The sequence below is a fragment of the Macaca nemestrina genome, chromosome 10, assembly GCF_043159975.1.
Source record: "Macaca nemestrina isolate mMacNem1 chromosome 10, mMacNem.hap1, whole genome shotgun sequence".
NCBI lineage: Eukaryota > Metazoa > Chordata > Mammalia > Primates > Cercopithecidae > Macaca > Macaca nemestrina.
In genome coordinates, this window is record NC_092134.1 from 11,428,300 (window position 1) to 11,451,480 (window position 23,181).

A 23,181-nucleotide genomic window follows, 5' to 3' on the forward strand; every position below is an offset into this window, starting at 1 on the left:
CTCCTCACTGAGAAGGTGATTTTTGAATAAAGCCCTGAAGGAAAGAAGGGAATGATCCAGGCTGCTTTCCGGAGGAACAGATGTCCTGGCAGCAGGCACAAGAGAGGCAAAGGCCCCGAGGCCAGAACATGCCCCGTATTTTCCAGGAACAGCAATGAAGCAAGTATGTGGCTGGAGCAGAGACCGGGTGCCAGGAGTGGGGGGGACAAGGTCTGATTGGAAAGGGGAGGCGCCGGCAGATCACCAGGGCTTTGAAGGCCACTGGAAGGGCTGCGGCTTTTACGCTGAGTGACCAGGGGAGCCCCTGGAGGGTGTGAGCCAAGAGTGACTGAAGCCGACTTGTGTAGGGTAATGAGAAAGCACCCTTCAGGATTTGGGGGGGTCTCTAGAGCTCCCATGAGACGCTCAAAGCAGTCCAGACTCCTATAAGGCTAAGGACCAATGTGACGGTAGGGCACAGTGGCTCACGCCTCTAATCCCAGCACTTTGGGAGATGAGGTGGGCGAATCACTTGAGGTTAGAAGTTCATGATCAGCCTAGCCAAACCCCATCTCTACTAAAAATACAAAAAATTAGCTGGGCGTGGTGGTGGGCGCCTATAATCACTGTTACTTGGGAGGCTGAAGCAGGGAGAATCGCTTGAACCTGGGCGGCGAAGGTTGCAGTGAGCCGAGATCGCGCCACTGCACTCCAGCCTAAGAGACAGAGTGAGATTCCATCTCAAAAAAGAAAACAAAACAAAACATAAAAAACAAAGTGTGACGTAAGTTTGACGATCAAATTTTGCCGCTACCGGATCTCTGCAGGAAGGGGCGGGCACTGCCTGGTTGCTAGGCTGGGGCGGCGCGTTGCCATAGCGACCCCGGCCGGGCCTGGGCGCCCGCAGCTGCAGTAAGTTGAAGCTAAAGGCTGCGATCCCGCAGGTGAGCGCAGGTGAGCCGGGCGCATGTGGGGCGGGCCAGGACTGCTGACTGACCCCAAGCCGTCTGGTTCCCGGCTCCTCCCCCTTCCATTGTGGGTTGTTGGTTTTTTTTTTTCCCTTGAGACAGGGTCTCCCTCTGTCCGGTAGGCTGGAATGCAGTGGCATCCGGATGATAGCTCACTGCAGTCCCGACCTCCTAGGATCAAGGCATCCTCCCACCTCAGCCTCCCGCATAGCTGGGATTACAGGCCTGCGCCACCATGCTCAGCTAATTTTTTTTTTTTTTTCTTTTTTTTTTTTTTTTTTTTTTTTGTAGAGACAAGGTCTCACTATGGTTTCCCAGGCTGGTCTCCAACTCTTGGACTCATGCGATCCTCCCACATCAGCTTCCCAACGTGCTGGGATTGCAGGCGGCAGCCCCCGTGCCGCCAGGGTGGTCTGTTACTCAGCACCAAAACAACCTGGGCCGACTTTCATTTCCTGTCAACAGCCCACGTGTTAAGACCACAGCCTCCTTGGAGTAGAACCTATGTTCCCTAAACTGTGGGATGGAGGGTGATTTTAGGTTACACTTATGAGGTGTGAAGTAACATCCAATGACATCATGAGAAAGTTATTAGAGTCTGGGTTCTCTTACAATTCTGAGTAAGCCAAGGAGAGTCAGTTTGGTGATTACATGACATTAACACCTCTTTTAACATTTGCTAATCTTTTTTTTTTTTTTTTTTTTTTTGAGAAGGAGTTTTGCTCTTTTCGCCCAGGCTGAGTGCCGTAGCGGTATGTCAGCTCACTGCAACCTCCTCCTTCCAGTTTCAAGGGATTCTCCTGCCTCAGCCTCCCGAGTAGCTGAGATTGCAGGTGTCGCGCCCGGCTAATTTTTGTATTTTTAGTAGAGACGGGGTTTCACCATGTTGGCCAGGCTGGTCTCAAACTCCCGACCTCATGATCTGCCCACCTCAGCCTCCCAAAATGCTGGGATTACAGGCGTGAGCCACCGCGTCCAGCCTTACTAATTCCTATTTTTAACAGAGACCTTGGAGCTCAACCTACTCTAAGCCATAGCATCTAGCTAAGACTTAAGTTGGTTCGTTCAATGTTTTTATTTTTACATTTATCATTGCCTTAGGGTACCTGCTACTGGTTTTCGTTTTTTTTTTTTTTTTTTTTTTTGAGACGGAGTCTCGCTCTGCCGCCCAGGCTGGAGTGCAGTGGCCAGATCTCGGCTCACTGCAAGCTCCATATCCCGGGTTCACGCCATTCTCCTGCCTCAGCCTCCCGAGTATCTGGGACTACAGGCGCCCGCCACCTCGCCCGGCTAGTTTTTTGTATTTTTTAGTAGAGACGGGGTTTCACCGTGTCAGCCAGGATGGTCTCGATCTCCTGACCTCATGATCCGCCCGTCTCGGCCTCCCAAAGTGCTGGGATTACAGGCTTGAGCCACCGCGCCCGGCCGGTTTTCTATTTATAATAATGATACGTAAAGTCTCCATTCTTCTTCTTTTTTTTTTTGAGACGGAATCTTGCTTTGTGGCCCAGGCTGGAGTGCAGTGGCGCGATCTTGGCTCACTGCAAGCTCCGCCTCCCTGCAAGCCCCGCCTCCCGGGTTCACCCCATTCTCCTGCCTCAGCCTCCCGAGTAGCTGGGACTACAGGTGCCAGCCACCATGCCAGGCTAATTTTTTTGTATTTTTAGTAGAGACGGGGTTTCACCGTGTTAGCCAGGACGGTCTCGATCTCCTGACCTTGTGATCTGCCCGCCTCAGCCTCCCAAAGTGCTGGGATTACAGGTGTGAGCCACCATGCCCGGTCTTTTTTTTTTTTTTTTTTTTGAGACAGAGTCTCACTCTGCCTGGCCCAGGCTGGAGTGCAGTGGTGCAATCTCGGCTCACTGCAGCCTCCTCCTCCCGGGTTCAAGCGATTCTCCTGTCTCAGCCTCCGGAATAGCTGGGACTACAGGCATGGGACACCACACCTGGCTAATTTTATATTTTTAGTAGAGACCAGGTTTCACCATGTTGGATAGGCTGGTCTTAAACTCCTGACCTCAGGCGATCCACCAGCCTCAGCCTCCCAAAGTGCTAGGATTGCAGGCATGGGCCACTGCACCTGGCCCTCCTTTTTTCAATATATGTATTTTTTAAAGTGAGTTAACTTCTTATTATTATTATTATTAATTTTTTTTTTTTTTTTTGAGATGGAGTTTCGCTCTGTCACCCGGCTGGAGTGCAGTGGTGTGATCTCGGCTCACTAAAAGCTCAGGCTGGTCTCTAACTCCCGGGTTCACGCAATTCTCCTGCCTCAGCCTCCCAAGTAGCTGGGACTACAGGTGTCCGCCACCACGCCCGGCTAATTTTTTGTATTTTTAGTAGAGATGGGGTTTCATAGTGTTAGCCAGGATGGTCTCGGTCTCCTAAACTTGTGATCCACCCTCCTCGGCCTCCCAAAGTGCTGGGATTACAGGTGTGAGCCACTGCGCCTGGCCTTATTATTTTTTAAGACTGAGTCTCGCTCTGTCACCCAACCTGGAGTGCAATGGCGCCACCTCAGCTCGCTGCAACCTCCGCCTCCCGGATTCAAGCGATTCTCCTGCCTCAGCCTCCTGAGTAGCTGGGATTACATAGGCGCATGCCACCAGGCCTGGCTAATTTTTGTATTTTTAGTAGAGACAAGGGTTCACCATGTTGACCAGGCTGGTCTCGAACTCCTGACCTCAGGTGATCCACCTGCCTCAGCCTCCCAAAGTGCTGAGATTACAGGGATGAGTCACTGCGCCTGGCCCTCCTTTTTTCAATATATGTATTGATTTTTTAAAGTGAGTTAACTTATTTTTATTTTCTTCTTGAGAAAAGTTCTCACTCTGTCATCCAAGCTGGAGTGCAGTGGCATGATCTCGGCTTACTGCAACCTCTGCCAAGTGAGTTAATTTACATATAAAGATTAATAATAGTACATGTGATATTTGGAAATGGGAGGGGAAAAAATCCCAACGGCATAGAATTTGGGACCTGAGATTGTTTCCCCACTCCCAGTTTTTGCTCTGCCTGTTTTCTTTGCCTGGAATGATTTTTCCCTACTCCTAGGTGTGATTGTCAAAATATGTAACCTATATTTTGGGTTCATATTTTGGATTCATATTTGGCTCAGTGGCTCGTGCCTGTAATCCCAGCACTTGGAGAGGTTGAGGTGGGTGGATCATTTGAGGTCAGGAATTCGAGACGAGCCTGGCCAACATGGTGAAACCCCGTCTCTACTAAAAATACAAAAATCAGCCAGGCGTGGTGGTGGGCGCCTGTAATCCCAGCTATTTAGGAGGCTGAGGTAGGAGAATCACTTGAACCCAGGAGGCAGAGGTTGTAGTGAGCTGAGATGGTGCCACTGCACTCCGGCCTGGGCAACAAAGCAAGATTCCGTCTCTAAATAAATAAATAAATAAATAAAAATATTTAGAAGACATCAAAAAAATATATATATATACACGTATACATGACCGCCACCCCCTCCCTGGGGGCGGCTTCTCCCTGATGCCATCACAAACCCTCCTGCTCTACTGGTCTCCCTAGATTCCCAAGTGATTGTGCCATCAGACCCCCTGGGAGGGGCCCCCTGGGAGAGGCAAGGGAGGGGCCAGCCAAAGGTCAGTCCAGCACTAAAGGATCCCCACCAAGGGCCGTTCACCTGCCCCGGGAACTCAGAACACACATGACTCGCCCCACTTGAGCTCAGGATCCCAGCATTACGCGGGGCACGCTGAGCCCCAGATGTTCCTAACCCCTTTCCAGCACCCTCCATCCTTGCAGAAGCAGCCACCATGCCAGTCTCTAAGTGCCCGAAAAAGTCGGAGTCCCTGTGGAAGGGGTGGGACCGGAAGGCCCAGAAGAACGGCCTGCGGCGCCAGGTCTACGCTGTGAATGGCGACTACTATGTGGGCGAGTGGAAGGACAACGTGAAACACGGTGAGTGGGACTCCAGGACGGGCGGCCAGAGTGGGGTCGTAGCCACAGTGGGCAACAGGGCCAGGAAGGCAGCGTGCAGAGCTCACTGGGGATATGAGATGTGTCCCCAAGGCTCCCCCAGGATGAGTGCTGGCCCAGGCCAGCTGGGGGCCTCCACATGCTGGGGCTTCTGAACAAACTCAGCCCTGACTTCAACAGAGTGAGGGTCTCAGGACCAGCAGTGGACAGAGGGTCTTGAGAAACTGGCCTGTCCCCGGGGCTCTGGGACCTAGGGGGCTCAATTCCTGCCTTCTGAGACTTGGGTTAAGCACTGGGCTGGCTGGCAACAAGAAAAGACAATCCCCCCGAAACCAGCTTGCCGCGGGGTTCTGGGCTTTGCATTCATCTGTGATGCTCTGCAGAGGGCTGAGCTCCAGGCACAAGGGAGGACCCCCTACTCCATCCCCCGAGGAGGAGGAGCCGGGGCTCAAGTCTGACCAGCAGGGGGCAAAGGGGTCCTGTTAATACAAACTAAATCCTGATTGGGGGAAAAAAAGAAAGAAAAAAGGCTTTTATTTTTAAATGTGGTACTGCTGCTCACTCCAGTCTTGCGATTCCAGACTGTGTACTCTTTTTTTTTTTTTTTTTTTTGAGAGGACAAGGCCTTGCTCTGTCTCAGAAAAACAGGCTGGAGTGCAGTGGTGCCTCGAGATCCTGCAGCCTCAAGATCCGGGGCTCAATCCTCCTGTCTCAGCCTCCTGAATTGCTGGGATTACAAGTGGGAGTCACTGTGCCTGGCTAGATTCTGTGCTTTTTTTTTTTTTTTTTTTTTTTTTTAAGACGGAGTTTCACACTTGTTGCCCAGGCTGGAATGCAATGGCACGATCTTGGCTCATCACAACCTCCACCTCAGGCCGGGCGCGGTGGCTCAAGCCTGTAATCCCAGCACTTTGGGAGGCCGAGACGGGCGGATCACGAGGTCAGGAGATCGAGACCATCCTGGCTAACAAGGTGAAACCCCGTCTCTACTAAAAAATACAAAAAACTAGCCGGGCGAGGTGGTGGGCGCCTGTAGTCCCAGCTACTCGGGAGGCTGAGGCAGGAGAATGGCGTGAACCTGGGAGGCGGAGCTTGCAGTGAGCTGAGATCTGGCCACTGTACTCCAGCCTGGGTGACACAGCGAGACTCCGTCTCAAAAAAACAAAAAACAAAACAACCTCCACCTCCTGAGTTCAAGCGATTCTCCTGCCTCAGCCTCCAGAGTAGCTGGGATTACAGGCATGCGCCACCATGCCCGACTAATTTTGTATTTTTAGTAAGATGAGGTTTCTCCATGTTCGTCAGGCTGGTCTCGAACTCCCGACCTCAAGTGATCCACCCGCCTTGGCCTCCCAAAGTGCTGGGATTACAGGTGTGAGCCACTGAGCCCGGCCCGATTCTGTGCTCTTAACCACCCTGCTCTCCTGCCTTGCTGGGTTAAGTGCTTTGGAGTCAAACCCGGGTTAGGATCCCAGTTCCAGGCTGGGTGAGGTGGCTCACATCTGTAATCCCAGCACTTTGGGAGGCGGAGGCAGGCAGATCACCTGAGGTCAGGAGTTCAAGACCACCTTGGCCAATATGGCGAAATCCCATCTCTACTAAAGAAATACAAAAATGGCCAGGTGGAGCCACGTGCGGTGCGCCACTGCACTCCAGCCTGGGCGACAGAGCGAGACTCCGTCAAAAAAAAAAAAAAGTGCATGAGTGTATTTTCAGTTCTTGTGGGTGGCATATGTTGTGGACAGAGCCCTGTACACTGCACAACCCAGCTGTACTGCAGAGCAGTTGTGAAGCTTCAGGTAAGTCATTTCCCATTCACTGGATCTTGGCCTCCCCATCTGTGACGGGACAGTGGGCTTCCATCTGTGTGAGTCCTGCCATCCCTTAGACCTTGGAGGTGTAGACCTAACGCCGATGGGTCAGGGGCTGCAGAAAGCAGACATCAGAGAACCGAGGCCCCCTCTCTTCAAGACACATGCTTTGACCAAGCTTAAGTGAGTTGCTGTGGTATAAGCAGATCGGAAGCAGTCAAGACAGTCGTCACAGAAGTTGAGGACAGAGTGGCCTGGTGGATCCCCACACCGCTCATTCATTCACTCCACAAACACTTACTGAGCTCCCAATCCATTCCAGGCCCTGTGTGGGGCATCCAGCGTAATCCTAGCCCTCAGGGAGCTTACTGTGTTGCAGAGAACCTGCCCAGGAAGGTAACATGCTCATTTTACAGATGAGGCACATGGCGCTCAGAGAGAGGAAGTAACTTACTCAAGGTCAAGGGGCTACAGGTGGTGGCATCTGGATATGAAGGGGACCAGAGAAGAGACATGAAGGAGCCATGAGAACACAGACAGTGGGAGAGGTGATGTTCCAGTTGAACCAAACAGGAGGTGAATGAGTTCACCAGGGAGGGGGCATGCCTGCTAGGCAGTGCAGCCAGAATTGGGGGATGCTCTGGAGGACTAAGAGGGTACTGGGCATGGCAGTGCATACCTGTAGTTCCAGCTACTCAGGAGGGTGAAGCGGGAGGATTGCTTGAGGCTAGGCATTGCAGACCAGCCTGGGCAACGTAGCAAGACCCCATCTCTGCAAAATAGAATACTTTTTTTTTTTTTTTTGAGGCGGAGTCTCGCTCTGTCGCCCAGGCTGGAGTGCAGTGGCGCGATCTCGGCTCACTGCAAGCTCCGCCTCCCGGGTTCATGCCATTCTCCTGCCTCAGCCTCCCGAGTAGCTGGGACTACAGGCGCCGCCACCACGCCCGGCTAATTTTTTTTTTTGTATTTTTAGTGGAGACGGGGTTTCATTGTGTTAGCCAGGATGGTCTCGATCTCCTGACCTCGTGATCCGCCCGTCTCGGCCTCCCAAAGTGCTGGGATTACAGGCTTGAGCCACCGCGCCCGGCCTTTTTTTTTTTTTTTTGAGACGAAGTTTTGCTCTTGTCACCCAGGCTGGAGTGCAGTGGCATGACCTTGACTCATTGAAACCTCCTCCTCCTGGGTCAAGCCTGATTCTCCTGCCTCAGTCTCCTGAGTAGCTGGAATTACAGGCATGTGCCACCACACCCAGCTAATTTTTGTATTTTTAGTAGAGACGGGGTTTCACCATGTCGGCCTGGCTGGTCTCAAACTCCTGACCTCAGGTGATCCGTCTGCCTCGGCCTCCCAAAGTGCTGGGATTACAGGTATGAGCCACCGCGCCCGGCCTTAGAAAATAGAAAACTTGGGCCAGGCGCGGTGGCTCAAGCCTGTAATCCCAGCACTTTGGGAGGCCAAGACGGGCAGATCACGAGGTTAGGAGATAGAGACCATCCTGGCTGACACAGTGAAACCCCGTCTCTACTAAAAAATACAAAAAACTAGCCGGGCGAGGTGGCGGATGCCTGTAGTCCCAGCTACTTGGGAGGCTGAGGCAGGAGAATGGCATGAACCCGGGAGGCGGAGCTTGCAGTGAGCTGAGATCTGACCACTGCACTCCAGCCTGGGCAACAGAGTGAGACTCTGTCTCAAAAAAAAAAAAAAAAAGAAAGAAAAGAAAACAGAAAACTTAAGGAATTAGCTAGATATGGTGGTATGCTCCTGTAGTCCCAGCTACTCAGGAGGCTGAGGCAGGAGGATTGCTTGAACCCAGGAGTTAAGAGAGGCTGCAGTGAGCCATGATTGCGCCACTACACTCCAGAGTGAGACCTTGTCTCAAAAGAAAAGAAAAAAGAAAAAGAAAAAAGGAGACTGGAAACCAGTGTGGCTGCAATAGAGTGAGCAAGGAGCGAGAGAGCGGGCAGGTCAGTAGCACCAACCATATAGGGTCTCACGGGCTGGGATAACATTTGCCTTTATCCCAGAGGCAAGCAGCAAATGGCTTAAAAGTGGGGGCTGGACAGGCACAGTGGTTCACGTCTGTAATCCCAGCACTTTGGGAGGCCGACACAGGCAGTTTATGAGGTCAGGAGTTTGAGACCAGCTTGGCCAACACAGTGAAACCCTGTCTCTATTTAAAAAATACAAAAAATGAGCCAGGCATGATGGCACATGCCTGTAATCCCAGCTACTCGGGAGGCTGAGGCAGGAGAATCGCTTGTATCCAAGAGGCAGAGGTTGCAATAAGCCGAGATCGCGCCACTGCACTCCAGCCTGGGCAATAGAGTGAGACTCTCTCTCAAAAAAAAAAAAAAAAGGGGGGGGTGCCATGCTTGGTCACTGCTTATATCCTCACCATCCTAACACCCGGCGGGGAGGGGTGCACCAATATATGTAGCATGAATAGTGAGTCCACATGAATTAGGAATAACCGAGTTCATACCGACTTCACAATTTGTATTGAGTACCTACTATGTGCCAGGAACTATGCTAAACTCTGTGGAAATGTAGCAGTGAAGAAAACAAAGATACCTGTTCTTATGAAGCATATGTTTAGCAGGGCTAGACCGACAACAAATGATAAATATAATAAGTAAATAATAAACTATGTTAGAGGTGGTAGGTATACATGTATGAAAACAGAAAAACAGAATAGGGTAATCTGAGTTTGCAGAATTAAATGGTGGTCTCAACTCAGTGAACAGATGAATTCTGTCAAGACTTGGAGGAGAGGGCCAGGCACGGTGGCTTACGCCTGTTATCCCAGCACTTTGGGAGGCTGAGGTGGGTGGATCACAAGGTCAGGAGATCGAGACCATCCTGGCCAACATGGTGAAACCCTGTCTCAAGTAAAAATACAAAAAATTAGCCGAGCGTGCTAGCGGGAGCCTGTAGTCCCAGCTACTCGGGAGGCTGAGGCAGGAGAATGATGTGAACCCGGGAGGCAGAGCTTGTAGTGAGCCAAGATTGCGCCACTGCACTCCAGCCTGGGCAACAGAGCCAGACTCTGTCTCGGGGGAAAAAAAAAAAAGAGACTTTGGAAGAGAGGGAGTAACTGAGTGATGTTGGCAGGGACTAGGATAGAAGGTGGCATGACCAGCTGGAGCAGAGGAACATACCTGGGGTGTTCAAGGAACAGCCAGGAGGACGGTGTGGGTGAAACAGAGTGAGGAAGAGGGGGAGGTCAGAGAGGCTGAGGGCTGGCAGGGCATGGTGGCTTACGCCTGTAATCCCAGCACTTTGAGAGGCCGAGGTGGGCAGATCACTTGAGGTCAGGAGTTCCACAACAGCCTGGCCAACGTGGCAAAACCCAATCTGTACTAAAAATACAACAAATTAGCTGGGTCAAGTGGTGAACGCCTGTAATCCCAGCTACTAGGGAGGCTGAGACAGGAGAATCACTTGAATCCGGGAGGTGGAGGTTACAGTGAGCCAAGATCATGCCACTGCACTCCAGCCTGAGTGCCAGAGCAACGCTCTGCCTCAAAAAAAAACAGGCCCAGCGTGGTCCCTCGTGCCTGAAATTCCAGCACTTTGGGAGGCCGAGACAGGCAGATTGCCTGAGGTCAGGAGTTCAAGACCAGCCTAGCCACCATGGTGAAACCCCATCTCTACTAAAAATACAAAAATTAGCCAGGTGTGATGGCAGGTGCCTGTAATCCCAGCTACTCAGGAGGCTGAGACAAGAGAATTGTTTGAACCTGGGAGGAGGAGGTTACAGTGAGCTGAGATCGCACCATTGCACTCCAGCCTGGGAGTTTCCAAGAGCGAAACTCCATCTAAAAAAAAAAAAAAAAAAGTTGTGGGCTAAAGAACGGTAGTCAGATCATACAGGACCCTGTCAGCCACGGTAAGAACTTTGGATTTGACTCTGTGACACAGGGAGGATTTACAGCAGAGGAATGACATGATCTGATTCATGTCCTGTAACACCCATGCTGGCTATTTTGTTGTGAATGAGGTGGGGGCAGCAAGACCCCTCAGAGGCCCTTGCAGACATCCACGTGCGAGACGACAGCGTCAGCAAATCAGGAGAACGAAGCACCTCATAAAAGCAAATTATTAGAAAGGCAGGAGTGGAGCCAACCTCAGGGAAGGCTTAGAACAACTTCTCCATCTTATTTCTGCTTCTCCCTGGCTGGCCTTTTTTTTCTCTCTTCCTGCAAGTATACCTCTGCATGATACACATGTCTATCAGCATCTTAGTGACAGGATGGAGGAATCCTCTTCACTTCCTGATCTAGTTTCATTTTGTTTGAGACAGAGTTGTGCTCTATCGCCCAGGCTGGAGTGCAGTGCTGCCATCTCGGCTCACTACAACCTCCGCCTCCCGGGTTCAAGCCATTCTCCTGCCTCAGCCTCCCAAGTAGCTGGGACTATAGGTGCGTACCACCATGCCCAGCTAATTTTTGTATTTTTAGTAGAGACAGGGTTTCACCATGTTGGCCAGGATGGTCTCGATCTCCTGACCTCATGATCCACCTGCCTCAGCCTCCCAAAGTGCTGGGATTACAGGCATGAGCCACTGTGTCCGACCTGTTCGTTTTAAGACAGAGTCTCACTCTGTCCAGGCTGGAGTGCAGTGGTGCAGTGTTACTCACTGCAGCCTCTGCCTCTGAAGTTCAAGCAATTCTCCTACCTCAACCTCCTGAGTAGCTGGGATTACAGGCACGCACCACCACACCAGGCTAATTTGTGTCTATTTAATAGAGACAGGGCTTAACCATGTTGCCTAGGCTAGTCTCGAACTTCTGGCCTCAAGTGATTCACCTGCTTCAGCCTCCCAAATTGCTGGGATTACAGGGGTGAGCCGCCGTGCCCAGCCTTAGGTCTCCAAATCTTGTACATCTTATAACAAAAAGTATGCACCCTTTGACAGAACATCTCCACATTTTCCCCACCCCACCAGCCCCTGGTAACTGCTATTTTACTGTTTCTATGAGTTTGACTTTTTTAGATTCCACATACAAGTAAAATCATGCAGTATTTGTCTTTCTGTGCTTGGCTTAATTTCACTTGGCATAATGTCCTCCAGATTTATCCATGTTGTCACAAATGGCACGTTTTCTTTCTTTCTTTCTCCCTTTCCTTCCTTCCCTTCCTTCCTTCCCCCCTCCCTCCCCTCCCCCTCTTTCTTCCTTTCTTGGAGTCTCACTCTGTCACCCGAGCTGGAGTGCAGTGGTGCGACCTCGGCTCACTGCAAACTCCACCTCCCAGATTCAAGTGATTCTCCTGCCTCAGCCTCCAGAGTAGCTGGGATTACAGGCATGTACCACCACGCCCAGCTAATTTTTGTATTTTTAGTAGATACCAGGTTTCACCATGTTGGCCAGGCTGGTCTCGAACTCCTGACCTCAAGTGATCAGCCTGCCTCGGCCTCCCAAAGTGCTGGGATTACAGGCATGAGCCACTGCTCCCAGTCCCCATAAGATTTTATTTTATTTTTTTGAGATTGAGAGAGAGAATCTCACTCTTGTTGCCCAGGCTGGAGTGCAATAGTGTGATCTCGGCTCAGCTCACTGTAACCTCCACCTTCCAGGTTCAAGCAGTTCTCCCACCTCAGCCTCACAAGTAGCTGAGATTACAGGCACCCACCACCACACCTAGCTAATTTTTTATATTTTCAGTAGAGATGGGGTTTCACTGTGTTGGCCAGACTGGTCTCAACCTCCTGACCTCAGGCAATCCACCAGCCTCAGCCTCCCAAAGTGCTGAGATTACAGGTGTGAGCCACTGCACCCAACCCCCCCATAAGATATTCTTACACCCATTTTACAGCTGAGGTATCTGAGGCTCAGAGAGACCCAAGGAATTAGCTTACTTGGTTAAGGTCACAAAGCTCAGAAGGAAAATGTTGAATTTGTTGCTGGGTTACCAAGGACCCAGACTTGAATTGGCCAATATAGGTACTCCACAAATATTTTATTCATCCTTTCATTAAATATGTATTAAGCTGGGTGCAGTGGTGTGTGCTTGTATTCCCAGCTCTTCAAGAGGCTGAGAAGGGAGAATCTCTTGAGCTCAAGAGTTCAAGACTAGCCTGGGCAACATAGCAAGACCCTATCTCTAAAAGAAAGAAATGCCTGGTGTGGTGCCTTGTACCTGTAATCCCAGTACTTTGGGAGGCCTAGGTAGGAGGATTGCTTTAGCTCAGTAGTTTGAGACCAGCCTGGGCAATATAGAGAGACTCCACCTCTATAAATTTTTTTTAAAAAATTAGCCAGGTGGAGTGGCATGCACCTGTGGTCTCAGGTACTCAAGAGGCTGAGGTGGAAGGATCATTTGAGCCTGGGTGGTTGAGGCTGCAGTGAGCTGTGCACGTTAGCATAGGCAATACAGCCAGTCCTTTCCTATCTAAAAACAAAAAAGAAAAAGGCCGGGGCAGTGGCTCATGCCTGTAATCCTAGCACTTTGGGAGGCCGAGGCGGGCGGATCATCTGAGGTTGGGAGTTTGAAACCAGCCTGACCAACATGGAGAGACCCTGTCTCTACTGAAAATACAAAATCAGCCGGATGTGGTGGTGCATTCCCGTAATCCCAGCTACTAGGTGGGCTGAGGCAGAAGAATCGCTTGTACCTGAGAGGTGCAGGTTGCAGTGAGCCAAGATCGAGCCATTGCACTCCAGCCTGGGCAATGAGTGCAAAACTCTGTCTCAAAAAAAAAAAGTCTGGGCATGGTGGCTCATGCCTGTAATCCCAGCATTACAGGAGGCCAAGGCAGGTGGATCACAATGTCAGGAGTTAGAGACCAGCCTGGCCAATATGGTAAAATCCCATCTCTACTAAAAATACAAAAATTAGCTGGACATGGGGGCAGGCGCCTGTAATTCTAGCTACTGGGGAGGCTGAGGCAGGAGAATCTCTTGAACCCAGGAGGCGGAGGTGGCAGTGAGCTGAGATCACAACACTGCACTTCAGCCTGGGTGACAGAGCAAGACTCTATCTCAAAAAAAAAAAAAAAGTTAACAGGTATTAGTCACCTACAACATGCTATTGGGGGAACCCCCCGCCCCGATATTCAACGTGGGTTCTTTTCCATTTCGCTAAGCATCGACTGGTCTGTGAAATAAAGGGAAAGAGTACAAAAGAGAGAAATTTTAAAGCTGGGTGTCCGAGGGAGACATCACATGTCGGCAGGTTCCGTGATGCTCCTGAGCCGTAAAACCAGCAAGTTTTTATTAGCGACTTTCAAAAGGGGAGGGAGTGTACAAATAGGTTGTGGGTCACAGGGATCACATACTTCACAAGGTAATAAAATATCACAAAGCAAATGGAGGCAGGGCGAGATCACAGGACCACAGGACGGGGCGAAATTAAAATTGCTAATGAAGTTTCGGGCACGCATTTTCATTGATAACATCTTATCAGGAGACAGGGTTTGAGAGCAGACAATCTGTCTGACCAGAATTTATTAGGCGGGAATTTCCTCATCCTAATAAGCCTGGGAGCGCTACAGAAGACCGGGGCTTATTTCATCCCTTCAGCTTCGACCGTAAAAGACAGCCGCCCCCAAAGGGGCCATTTAGAGGCCTACTCTCAGGGGCGCATTCTTTTTCTCAGGGATGTTCCTTGCTGAGAAAAAGAATTCAGCGATATTTCTCCTATTTGCTTTTGAAAGAAGAGAAATACGGCTCTGTTCTTCCCAGCTCAGCAGCAGTCAGAGTTTAAGGTTATCTCCCTTGTTCCCTGAACATTGCTGTTATCCTGTTCTTTTTTCAAGGTGCCCAGATTTCATATTGTTCAAACACACATGCTCTACAAACAATTTGTGCAGTTAATGCAATCATCACATGGTCCTGAGGCGACATACATCCTCCTCAGTTTACGAAGATGATGGGATTAAGAGATTAAAGTGAAGAGGCATAGGAAATCACAAGGGTATTGATTGGGGAAGTGGTAAGTGTCCATGAAATCTTCACAATTTATGCTCAGAGATTGCAGTAACGACAGGTGTAAGAAATTATAAAAGTATTAATTTGGAGAACTAATAAATATCCATGAAATCTTCACAATTTACATTCTTCTGCCATGGTTTCAGCCGGTCCCTCCGTTCAGGATCCCTGATTTCCCGCAAGAACATGCCAGGCACAGTTTTGTTTTTTTGTTTTTTTTTTGAGATGGAGTTTCGCTCTTGTTTCCCAGGCTGGAGCACAATGACGCCATCTCGGCTCACTGCAACCTCCACCTCCCAGTTTCAAGTGATTCTCGTGCCTCAGCTTCCTGAGTAGCTGGGATTACAGATGCCTGCCACCATGCCTGGCTAATTTTTATATTTTTAGTAGACACAGGGTTTCACCAAAATTGCCAGGCTGGTCTCGAACTCCTGACCTCAGGTGATCCACCCACCTCAGCCTCCCAAAACGCTGGGATTATGGGCATTAGCCACTGCGCCCAGTCTCCAGGCACAGATTTTCAGTGCAGTGAACAAAACAGACCAAAGTCTGTGCCCTCCTGCAGCTCACATTCTCCTGGAAAAGACAGACATGTGACACCAATCAATAAACAAAGAGAATTACCTCTGGCCGGATGCAGTGGCTCATGCCTGTAATCCCAGAACTTTGGGAGGCCAAGGTGGACGTATCACTTGAAGTCAGGAGTTTGAGACCTTCCTGGCCAACATGGAACCCCATCTTTACTAAAACACAAAATTAGCTAGGTGTGTTGGCTCGCGCCTATAGTCCTAGCTGCTTTGAATGCTGAGTCAGGAGTATCTCTTGAACCTGGGAGGCAGAGGTTGCAGTGAGCTGAGATGGTGCCACTGCACTCCAGCCTGGGTGACAGAGAGAGATGCTGTCTCAAAAAAAAAAAATGAAACTTTCTTGGCCTTCTCCTGGGAATTGGGTGTCTAGGATGATGCGCAGAGCCTGTCCCAGCTCTCAAGATTCATCCAGTCAGGGACCCCTGAGGCTCAGGCAGGCACACCACCCCCACCCCTGGGCGGCCACGTCTGTAGCATTGCCCATCTGTGTGTCACCAGGGAAAGGAACACAGGTCTGGAAGAAGAACGGAGCCATCTATGAAGGGGACTGGAAGTTTGGGAAGCGCGACGGCTATGGCACCCTCAGCCTTCCTGATCAACAGACAGGAAAATGCAGGAGAGTCTACTCAGGCTGGTGGAAAGGTGATAAGAAATCGGTGAGGAGGGCTGCCAGCCAGGCTCTGTGTGTGTGTGTGTGTGTGTGTGTAGGGGGAGCCGAGAGAGGCCGGGGAGAAAAAAGAGGGGAGGTCTACAGGGAGGAGGACAAGGTTGTGGTGCGCGTGGGAGAAGGAAGGGGTGGAGGAATTGCAAAGTTTCTCAGAACAAAATCCAGGAAACAGGAAGCAAGAGAAGGCCAGGGAGGAGCTCACAAAACCCTGTGGTTGCAAGGAGCCAGCCGGGCCTGTGGGGACAAAATTGCCTCCACCCTCTTCCCCCTCGCTTCCTGGCTTTCTTTTCCCCAGGCATCTCTTTCTGAGAATCTCCCTTCTGCTGGGACTGGATAGAAGGGGAGGTAGGAAAAGTGGGAGCAAGAGGGCAGAGGACAAGAGAGGAGCGTCCCGAGGGGCCGAAGCCAGCCAGAGGCACGTGCTCAGCCCAGAAACACCCAAGCTGGGCACAGGTTACCTCCACCTACTCCCACCAGTGTGGAGGAATCCTCACCATCAGTCATGGAGACACAATAATAAACAGTATTGCAACTGAGCAACTACTATTGTGAGCCTGAAACACATATTTAAAATTTTTTTTTTTTTTTGAGACAGAGAGTCTCGCTGTGTTGCCCAGGCTGGAGTGCAGTGGTGTGATCTTGGCTCACTGCAAGCTCCGCCTCCCAGGTTCATGCCATTCTCCTGCCTCAGCCTCCCGAGTAGCTGGGACTACAGGCGCCCGCCACCATGCCCAGCTAATTTTTTATATTTTTCGTAGAGACAGGGTTTCACGCCTGGTCACCACGCCCAGCCTGAAACACATATTTAATATTCAGTTAACTCTCACAGCAACAGCTCATCATCATGATCATGCCCGTTTTATTGATAAGCAAACAAGCTTGAAGAGATGAGGTGTCTTGTAACTGCCCAAGGGGTTCACCTTGCCCACGCCTGGCCCTGAGTTGTATTATTTCTCAAATCGGTCTCCCCGAACATTCTGGCTGCAGAGGTTTTAAGGATAACTTGAGGGCCGGATGTGGTTTCTCACACCTGTAATCCCAGCACTTTGGGAGGCCAAGGCAGGTGGGTCACGAGGTCAGGAGATCGAGACCATCCTGGCTAACACAGTGAAACCCCATCTCTACTAAAAATACAAAATAATTAACTGGGCGTGGTGGCGGGCGCCTGTAGACCCAGCTACTCAGGAGGCTGAGGCAGGAGAATGGTGTGAACCCAGGAGGCGGAACTTGCAGTGAGCCAAGATCCAGCCTGGGCGACAGAGCGAGACTCTGTCTCAAAAAAAAAAAAAAAAGGATATCTTGGTGGGTGGGGGAAAGACAGTGAGCCCAGCGTGCTGATTGGTCAGAGATGAAATCACAGGGAGTCAAAACTATCTTTTTGCCCTGAGTTTTTGGGTGGGGGCCACAAGATCACATAAGTCGGTTTATTGATCTGGGTGGTGCCAGCTGATCCATCAAGTGCAAGTTCTGCAAAATATCTTCAGCACTGATCTTAGCAGCAGTTTAGGGAGGGTCAGAATCTTGTAGCTTCCAGCTGCATGACTCCTAAACCATAATTTATAATCTTGTATTTAATGTTAATCCTACAAAGGCAATGTAGTCCCCAGGCAAGAAGGAGGTCTTTGGGAAACGGCTGTTACTGTCTTTGTTTAAACTATAAACTATAAACCAAGTTTCTCCCAAAGTTAGTTCAGCTTAAGCTCAGGAATGGACACGGACAGCTTAGAGGTTAGAAGCAAGATGGAGTCAGTTAAGTTAAATCTCTTTCACTGTCTCAGTCGTAATTTTGCAAAGGCAGTTTCAGTCTTGCCTGGAGTCACACAGCTAGCAAGTGGTAAAGCCCAAGGTTTCGTATTCTCTGCTCCCAAATTGTTTATTGGCAAAGTAGGAAGAGAAAGCCCCAAATAACCAGTTTACATAGAATACGGTGTTAGGGCCGGGCGTGGTGGCTCACGCCTGTAATCCCAGCACTTTAGGAGGCCGAGGAGGGCAGATCACGAGGTCAGGAGATCGAGACAATCCTGGCTAACACGGTGAAACCCTGTCTCTACTAAAAATACAAAAAATTAGCCGGCCGTGGTGGTGGGCGCCTGTAGTCCCAGCTACTCGGGAGGCTGAGGCAGGAGAATGGCGTGAACCCGGGAGGCGGAGCTTGCAGTGAGCGGACATCACACCACTGCACTCCAGCCTGGGCGACAGAGCGAGACTCCATCTCAAAAAAAAAAAAAAAAAAAAAAAAGAATATGGTGTTAGGGTGTTAGGAGGGATGTTTTCACAGGGTGCCCTGAGGAAGATCATTAAGCCCAGCCTAGAGAATTCAGGGCAGAAGGCTAGGCACAATGGCTCACGCCTGTAATCCCAGCAATTTGGGAGGCCAATGGGGGTGGATCACTTGAGGTCAGGAGTTCGAGACTAGCCTGGCCAACATGGTGAAACCCCCGTCTCTACTAAATAAAAATACAAAAAAACTAGCCGGGCATAGTGGTGTGCACCTGTAGTCCCAGCTGGGGAGATAGAGGCATGAGAATCGCTTGAACCCGTAAGGCAGAGGTTGCAGTGAGCTGAGATCGCGCCACTGCACTTTAGTCTGGGCAAGAGAGCAAGACTCCATCTCAAAATAAATAAATAAAACTATATAATAATAATAATTAGCTAGATGTTGTGGTGCACATCTGTAGTCCCAAATTCTCAAAAGGCTGAGGCAGGAGGATTGCTTGATCTCAGGAGGCTGAGGCTACAGTGAGCTATGGTGGTGCCACCACACTCCAGCATGGACAACAGAGCAAGACTTGTCTCAAAAAGAGAGAATTCAGGGCAGGCTTCCTGTAGGAGGTGACACTAAAAGACGCTAGGAGTTAACCAGGAAAAAAAAAGGAAGAAAGATGGGAGGCGGCCGGGCGCGGTGGCTCAAGCCTGTAATCCCAGCACTTTGGGAGGCCGAGACGGGCGGATCACGAGGTCAGGAGTTCGAGACCATCCTGGCTAACACGGTGAAACCCCGTCTCTACTAAAAAATACAAAAAAAAAAAAACTAGCCGGGCGAGGTGGCGGGCGCCTGTAGTCCCGGCTACTCGGGAGGCTGAGGCAGGAGAATGGCGTAAAAACCCGGGAGGCAGAGCTTGCAGTGAGCTGAGATCCGGCCACTGCACTCCAGCCTGGGCGACACAGCGAGACTCCGTCTCAAAAAAAAAAAAAAAAAAAAAAAAAAAAAAAAAAGAAAGATGGGAGGCAAAAAATAGCAAAGGGAAGGAGATGTAAAACAGCAGAGTGTGTCTGCCCTGGGGCAGGAGTGAGGAGAAGAGTTGCAGGGGCCCTCAGGGATATGTGGGAAATCAGGATTTTGAGGAGTAGATGTGTCTTCTCAACCCAACCTCCTCAGGTGTGATCTGCAAACAGACCTTGTTTCCCTGCTGTTGGACACTAAGTGTGGTGTTTTTTTGTTTTTTGTTTTTTGTTTTGAGACAGTCTCTCGCTCTGTCGCCCAGGCGGGAGTGCAATGGCGCTATCTTGGCTCACTGCAACCTCCGACTCCTGGGTTCAAGCAATTCTTCTGTCTCAGCCTCCCAAGTAGCTAGTATTACAGGTGCCGGCCACCACACTCAGCTAATTTTTTGTATTTTTAATAGAGACAGGGTTTTGCCATGTTGGTCAGGCTGGTCTCAAACTCCTGACCTCAGGTGATCCACCCGCCTCGGCCTCCCAAAGTGCTGGGATTACAGGCGTGAGCTACCGTGCCAGGCTAAGTATGGTATTTATGTTCATTTTTCTGGGTCAAAAGAAGAGTTGGAGGGGGGCGAGCATGATCAGATGGGCGATTTTTTTTTTTTTTTTTTTGAGACAGCGTCTCACTCCATCACCCAGCGTACAGTGCAGGGGCAGGATCTCAGCTCACTGCAACCTCCATCTCCCAGGTTCAGATGATTCTCCTGCCTCAGCCTCCCGAGTAACTGGGATCACAGGTGCCACCATCACGCCCAGCTAATTTTTTGTATTTTTAGTAGAGATGGGGTTTCACCATGTTGGCCAGGCTGGTCTCAAACTCCTGACCTCAAGTGATCCACCCACCTCAGCCTCCTAAAGTGAGTCAGCCTAGATGGGCGATTTAAAGAATCCTCTGGCGCTGTAGGGGCTGCATGATGCATGGTGGGGTGGGGATGAGAGAGGAGAGGGTAGGTCAGTGAGAAGGGAGTTTAATGACCGGCTGCATGGAGGCGGCTGCAGAGGGACAGAGAGAAACAGAGCATGGGGAGATCCTTCAAGACATTATCAGCAGGCACTGTGGCTCATGCCTGTAATCCCAGCACTTTGGGTGGCTGAGGCGGGCGGATCACTTGAAGTCAGGAGCTCAAGACCAGCCTGGCCAACATGGTGAAACCCTGTCTCTCCTAAAAATACAAAAATTGGCAGGACGTGGTGGTGTGTGTCTGTAATCCCAGCTGCTCGGGAGACGGAGGCAGGAAAATCACTTGAACCCGGGAGGCAGAGGTTACAGTGAGCCGAGATCACACCACTGCACTCTAGCCTGGGTGACAGAGCGGGGCTCTATCTCAAAAAAAAAAAAAAAAAAAGAAGACACGATCCTCCGCTAAAACACGACCCTCCGCTTGGACGTAGGGCTGAGGAAGAAGGAAGAAGCTGGGGCGTGTGGCTCTGGGGGTGCCTGGGAGGACAGCAGGCTTTCCTGGTTTGGCGGGTGGGGGGGCCTGAGTAGTAGCATCTTGGTGGTTTCAGGGTTATGGGATCCAGTTTTTCGGACCCAAGGAGTATTATGAGGGTGAGTGGTGTGGCAGCCAGCGCAGCGGGTGGGGCCGCATGTACTACAGCAACGGCGACATCTACGAGGGACAGTGGGAGAACGACAAGCCCAACGGGGACGGCATGCTGCGCCTGAGTGAGTACCCCGCCCCCGCCGGCCCCGCCCACATGACCACGCCCCCGGCAGCGAGCTGGCCACGCCCATCTGGTCCCACAGAGACAGGCCACACCCCACACTCTTGTCCCACACTGGCCCTTGTGTCAATGTGGGACAAGAGAGGAAGAGGACCCTATCCCTCCCCTCAGTCACAAAAGGTCACATATATATGATTCTATTTATATGAAATTTTTAGAACACAGAGAGACAGAAAATAGACTAATGGTTGCCTAGGACTATGGGAATGGTGACGTTAGCGGGTGTGGGGAATGGCTGCTTAATGGGCACGGGGTTTCCTTTTGGGGTGACTAAAACGTTTTGAAAGTAGATAGAGGTAATGGTTGCACAGCATTGTGAATGTACTAAATGCCACTGAACTATACACTTCAAAATGGTCAACTTATGTTATATGAACTTGTATCTCAATTTTTAAAAAAAGGCCGGGCGCAGTGGCTCACACCTGTAATCCCAGAGCTTTGGGAGGCAGAGACGGGCAGATCATAAGGTCAGGAGTTTGAGATCAGCCTGACCAACATGGAGAAACCCCATCTATATTAAAAATACAAAAATTAGCTGGGTGTGGTGGTGGGCACCTGTAATCCCAGGTACTCAGGAGGCTGAGGCAGGAGAATCGCTTGAACCCGGGAGACCGAGGTTGCGGTGAGCCAAGACTGGGCCATTGCATTCCAGCCTGGGCTACAAGAGCGAAATTCCATCTGAAAAAAATTTTAGGCCGGGCGCGGTGGCTCAAGCCTGTAATCCCAGCACTTTGGGAGGCCGAGACGGGCGGATCACGAGGTCAGGAGATCGAGACCATCCTGGCTAACACGGTGAAACCCCGTCTCTACTAAAAATACAAAAAACTAGCCGGGCGAGGTGGCCAGCGCCTGTAGTCCCAGCTACTGGGGAGGCTGAGGCGGGAGAATGGCGTAAACCCGGGAGGCGGAGCTTGCAGTGAGCGGAGATCCGGCCACTGCACTCCAGCCTGGGCGACAGAGCGAGACTCCGTCTCAAAAAAAAAAAAAAAAAAAAAAAAGAAAAAAATTTTAAAAAACATTTAAAAATAATTAAAAGAATAAAAACAGACTGGGCGCGGTGTCTCCTGCCTGTAATCCCAGCACTTTCAGAGGCCGAGGTGGGTGGATCACCTGAGGTCAGGAGTTCAATACCAGCCTGGCCAACATGGAGAAACCCCATTTCTACAAAAATAAAAAAATTAGCCAGGCATGGTGGCACGAACCTATAATCCCAGCTACTTGGGAGGCTGAGACAGGAGAATTGTTTGAACTCAGGAGGCAGAGGTTGTCACTCAGGCTGGAGTACTGTGGGGCAATCTCAGCTCACTGCAGCCTTAACTTCCTGAACTTAAGCCATCCTCCCACCCCAGCCTCCTGAGTAGCTGGGACTATAGGTGCACACCACCATGCCCAGCTAATTTTTTAAAAATTGTTTTTGCAGAGATGGGGTCTCACTATATTGCTCAGGCTGGTCTTGATCTCCTGGGCTTATGAGCCTCCCATCTTGTCCTCCCAATATGTTGGGATTTGCACGGAGCTCTGGAAGAGCGACCCCTGGGGGTCTAGTTTAGTTTGGTGTACCCTGCACAACACCTCCCTGTCCTTTCCCCCCAGAGAACGGGAACCGCTACGAGGGCTGCTGGGAGAGAGGCATGAAGAACGGGCCGGGGCGTTTCTTCCATCTGGACCACGGCCAGCTGTTTGAAGGCTTCTGGGTGGACAATATGGCCAAGTGCGGGACGATGATCGACTTTGGCCGTGACGAGGCCCCTGAGCCCACTCAGTTCCCCATTCCTGAGGTGGGCAGCCCTCACCAGGGCCCTGTAGCCACACCCAGACAGAGACAGAAGCCAGCACCCCCAGCCATGCCCAGCCCAGACCTGCCAGGCCAGCCCAGCCCAGACAGGGAACAGACAAGGTTTTGTTTTCAGTCAGGGCATCCCTAGCAAGAGAGGTGGCTCCTGATAAGGCTGGCAGCGCCCCACCGGGCAGGCAGCACCCGTCAAGGCTGGCAGCCTGGGCCCTCCATGTTCTCCAAACCAACTTCTTGGTATTTCCCTCCAGGTCAAAATCCTAGACCCTGATGGTGTGCTGGCGCAAGCCTTGGCCATGTTCAAGAAGACAGAGGAAGGAGATTGATGCCAGGTAAGAGGTGGGCACGCCTGCCACGTTCTGATGTGGCTGAGGCTGCTCCAGGGCCTGGAACAATGCACAGATCTCCCAAGGTCTCCAAAGGGCTTGGGGTAGGGGAGCGGGGGAGCAAGATCAGAGAGGGCAGGCTTCTTGCCTCCTACAGTCCAGGTGTCCTTTTTGACTCTTCCTTTTCAAAACCCCTTTTGGCTGGCCATGGTGGCTCTTGCCTGT

The 23,181-nt window shown here is 50.9% G+C and overlaps 1 protein-coding gene across 2 annotated transcripts; it reads left to right on the top strand.

Moving 5' to 3' along the window:
* Positions 1 to 4,535: 4,535 nt before the first annotated feature.
* On the top strand, positions 4,536 to 22,962 carry LOC105494539 (MORN repeat containing 3). 2 transcript variants are annotated; one of them, XM_011763059.2, is made up of 6 exons: positions 4,736 to 4,874; positions 7,120 to 7,279; positions 15,720 to 15,877; positions 20,620 to 20,779; positions 22,432 to 22,616; positions 22,882 to 22,962. In XM_011763059.2, the coding sequence occupies exons 2-6, from the start codon at positions 7,228 to 7,230 to the stop codon at positions 22,954 to 22,956; spliced, it is 630 nt and encodes a 209-aa protein (XP_011761361.1). In that variant the 5' UTR covers positions 4,736 to 4,874; positions 7,120 to 7,227; the 3' UTR covers positions 22,957 to 22,962. The 2 variants fall into 2 exon arrangements, with proteins under 2 accessions (XP_011761355.1, XP_011761361.1); XM_011763053.3 differs by lacking the exon at positions 7,120 to 7,279 and having other exon boundaries at positions 4,536 to 4,874.
* The last annotated feature ends 219 nt before the right edge of the window (positions 22,963 to 23,181 follow it).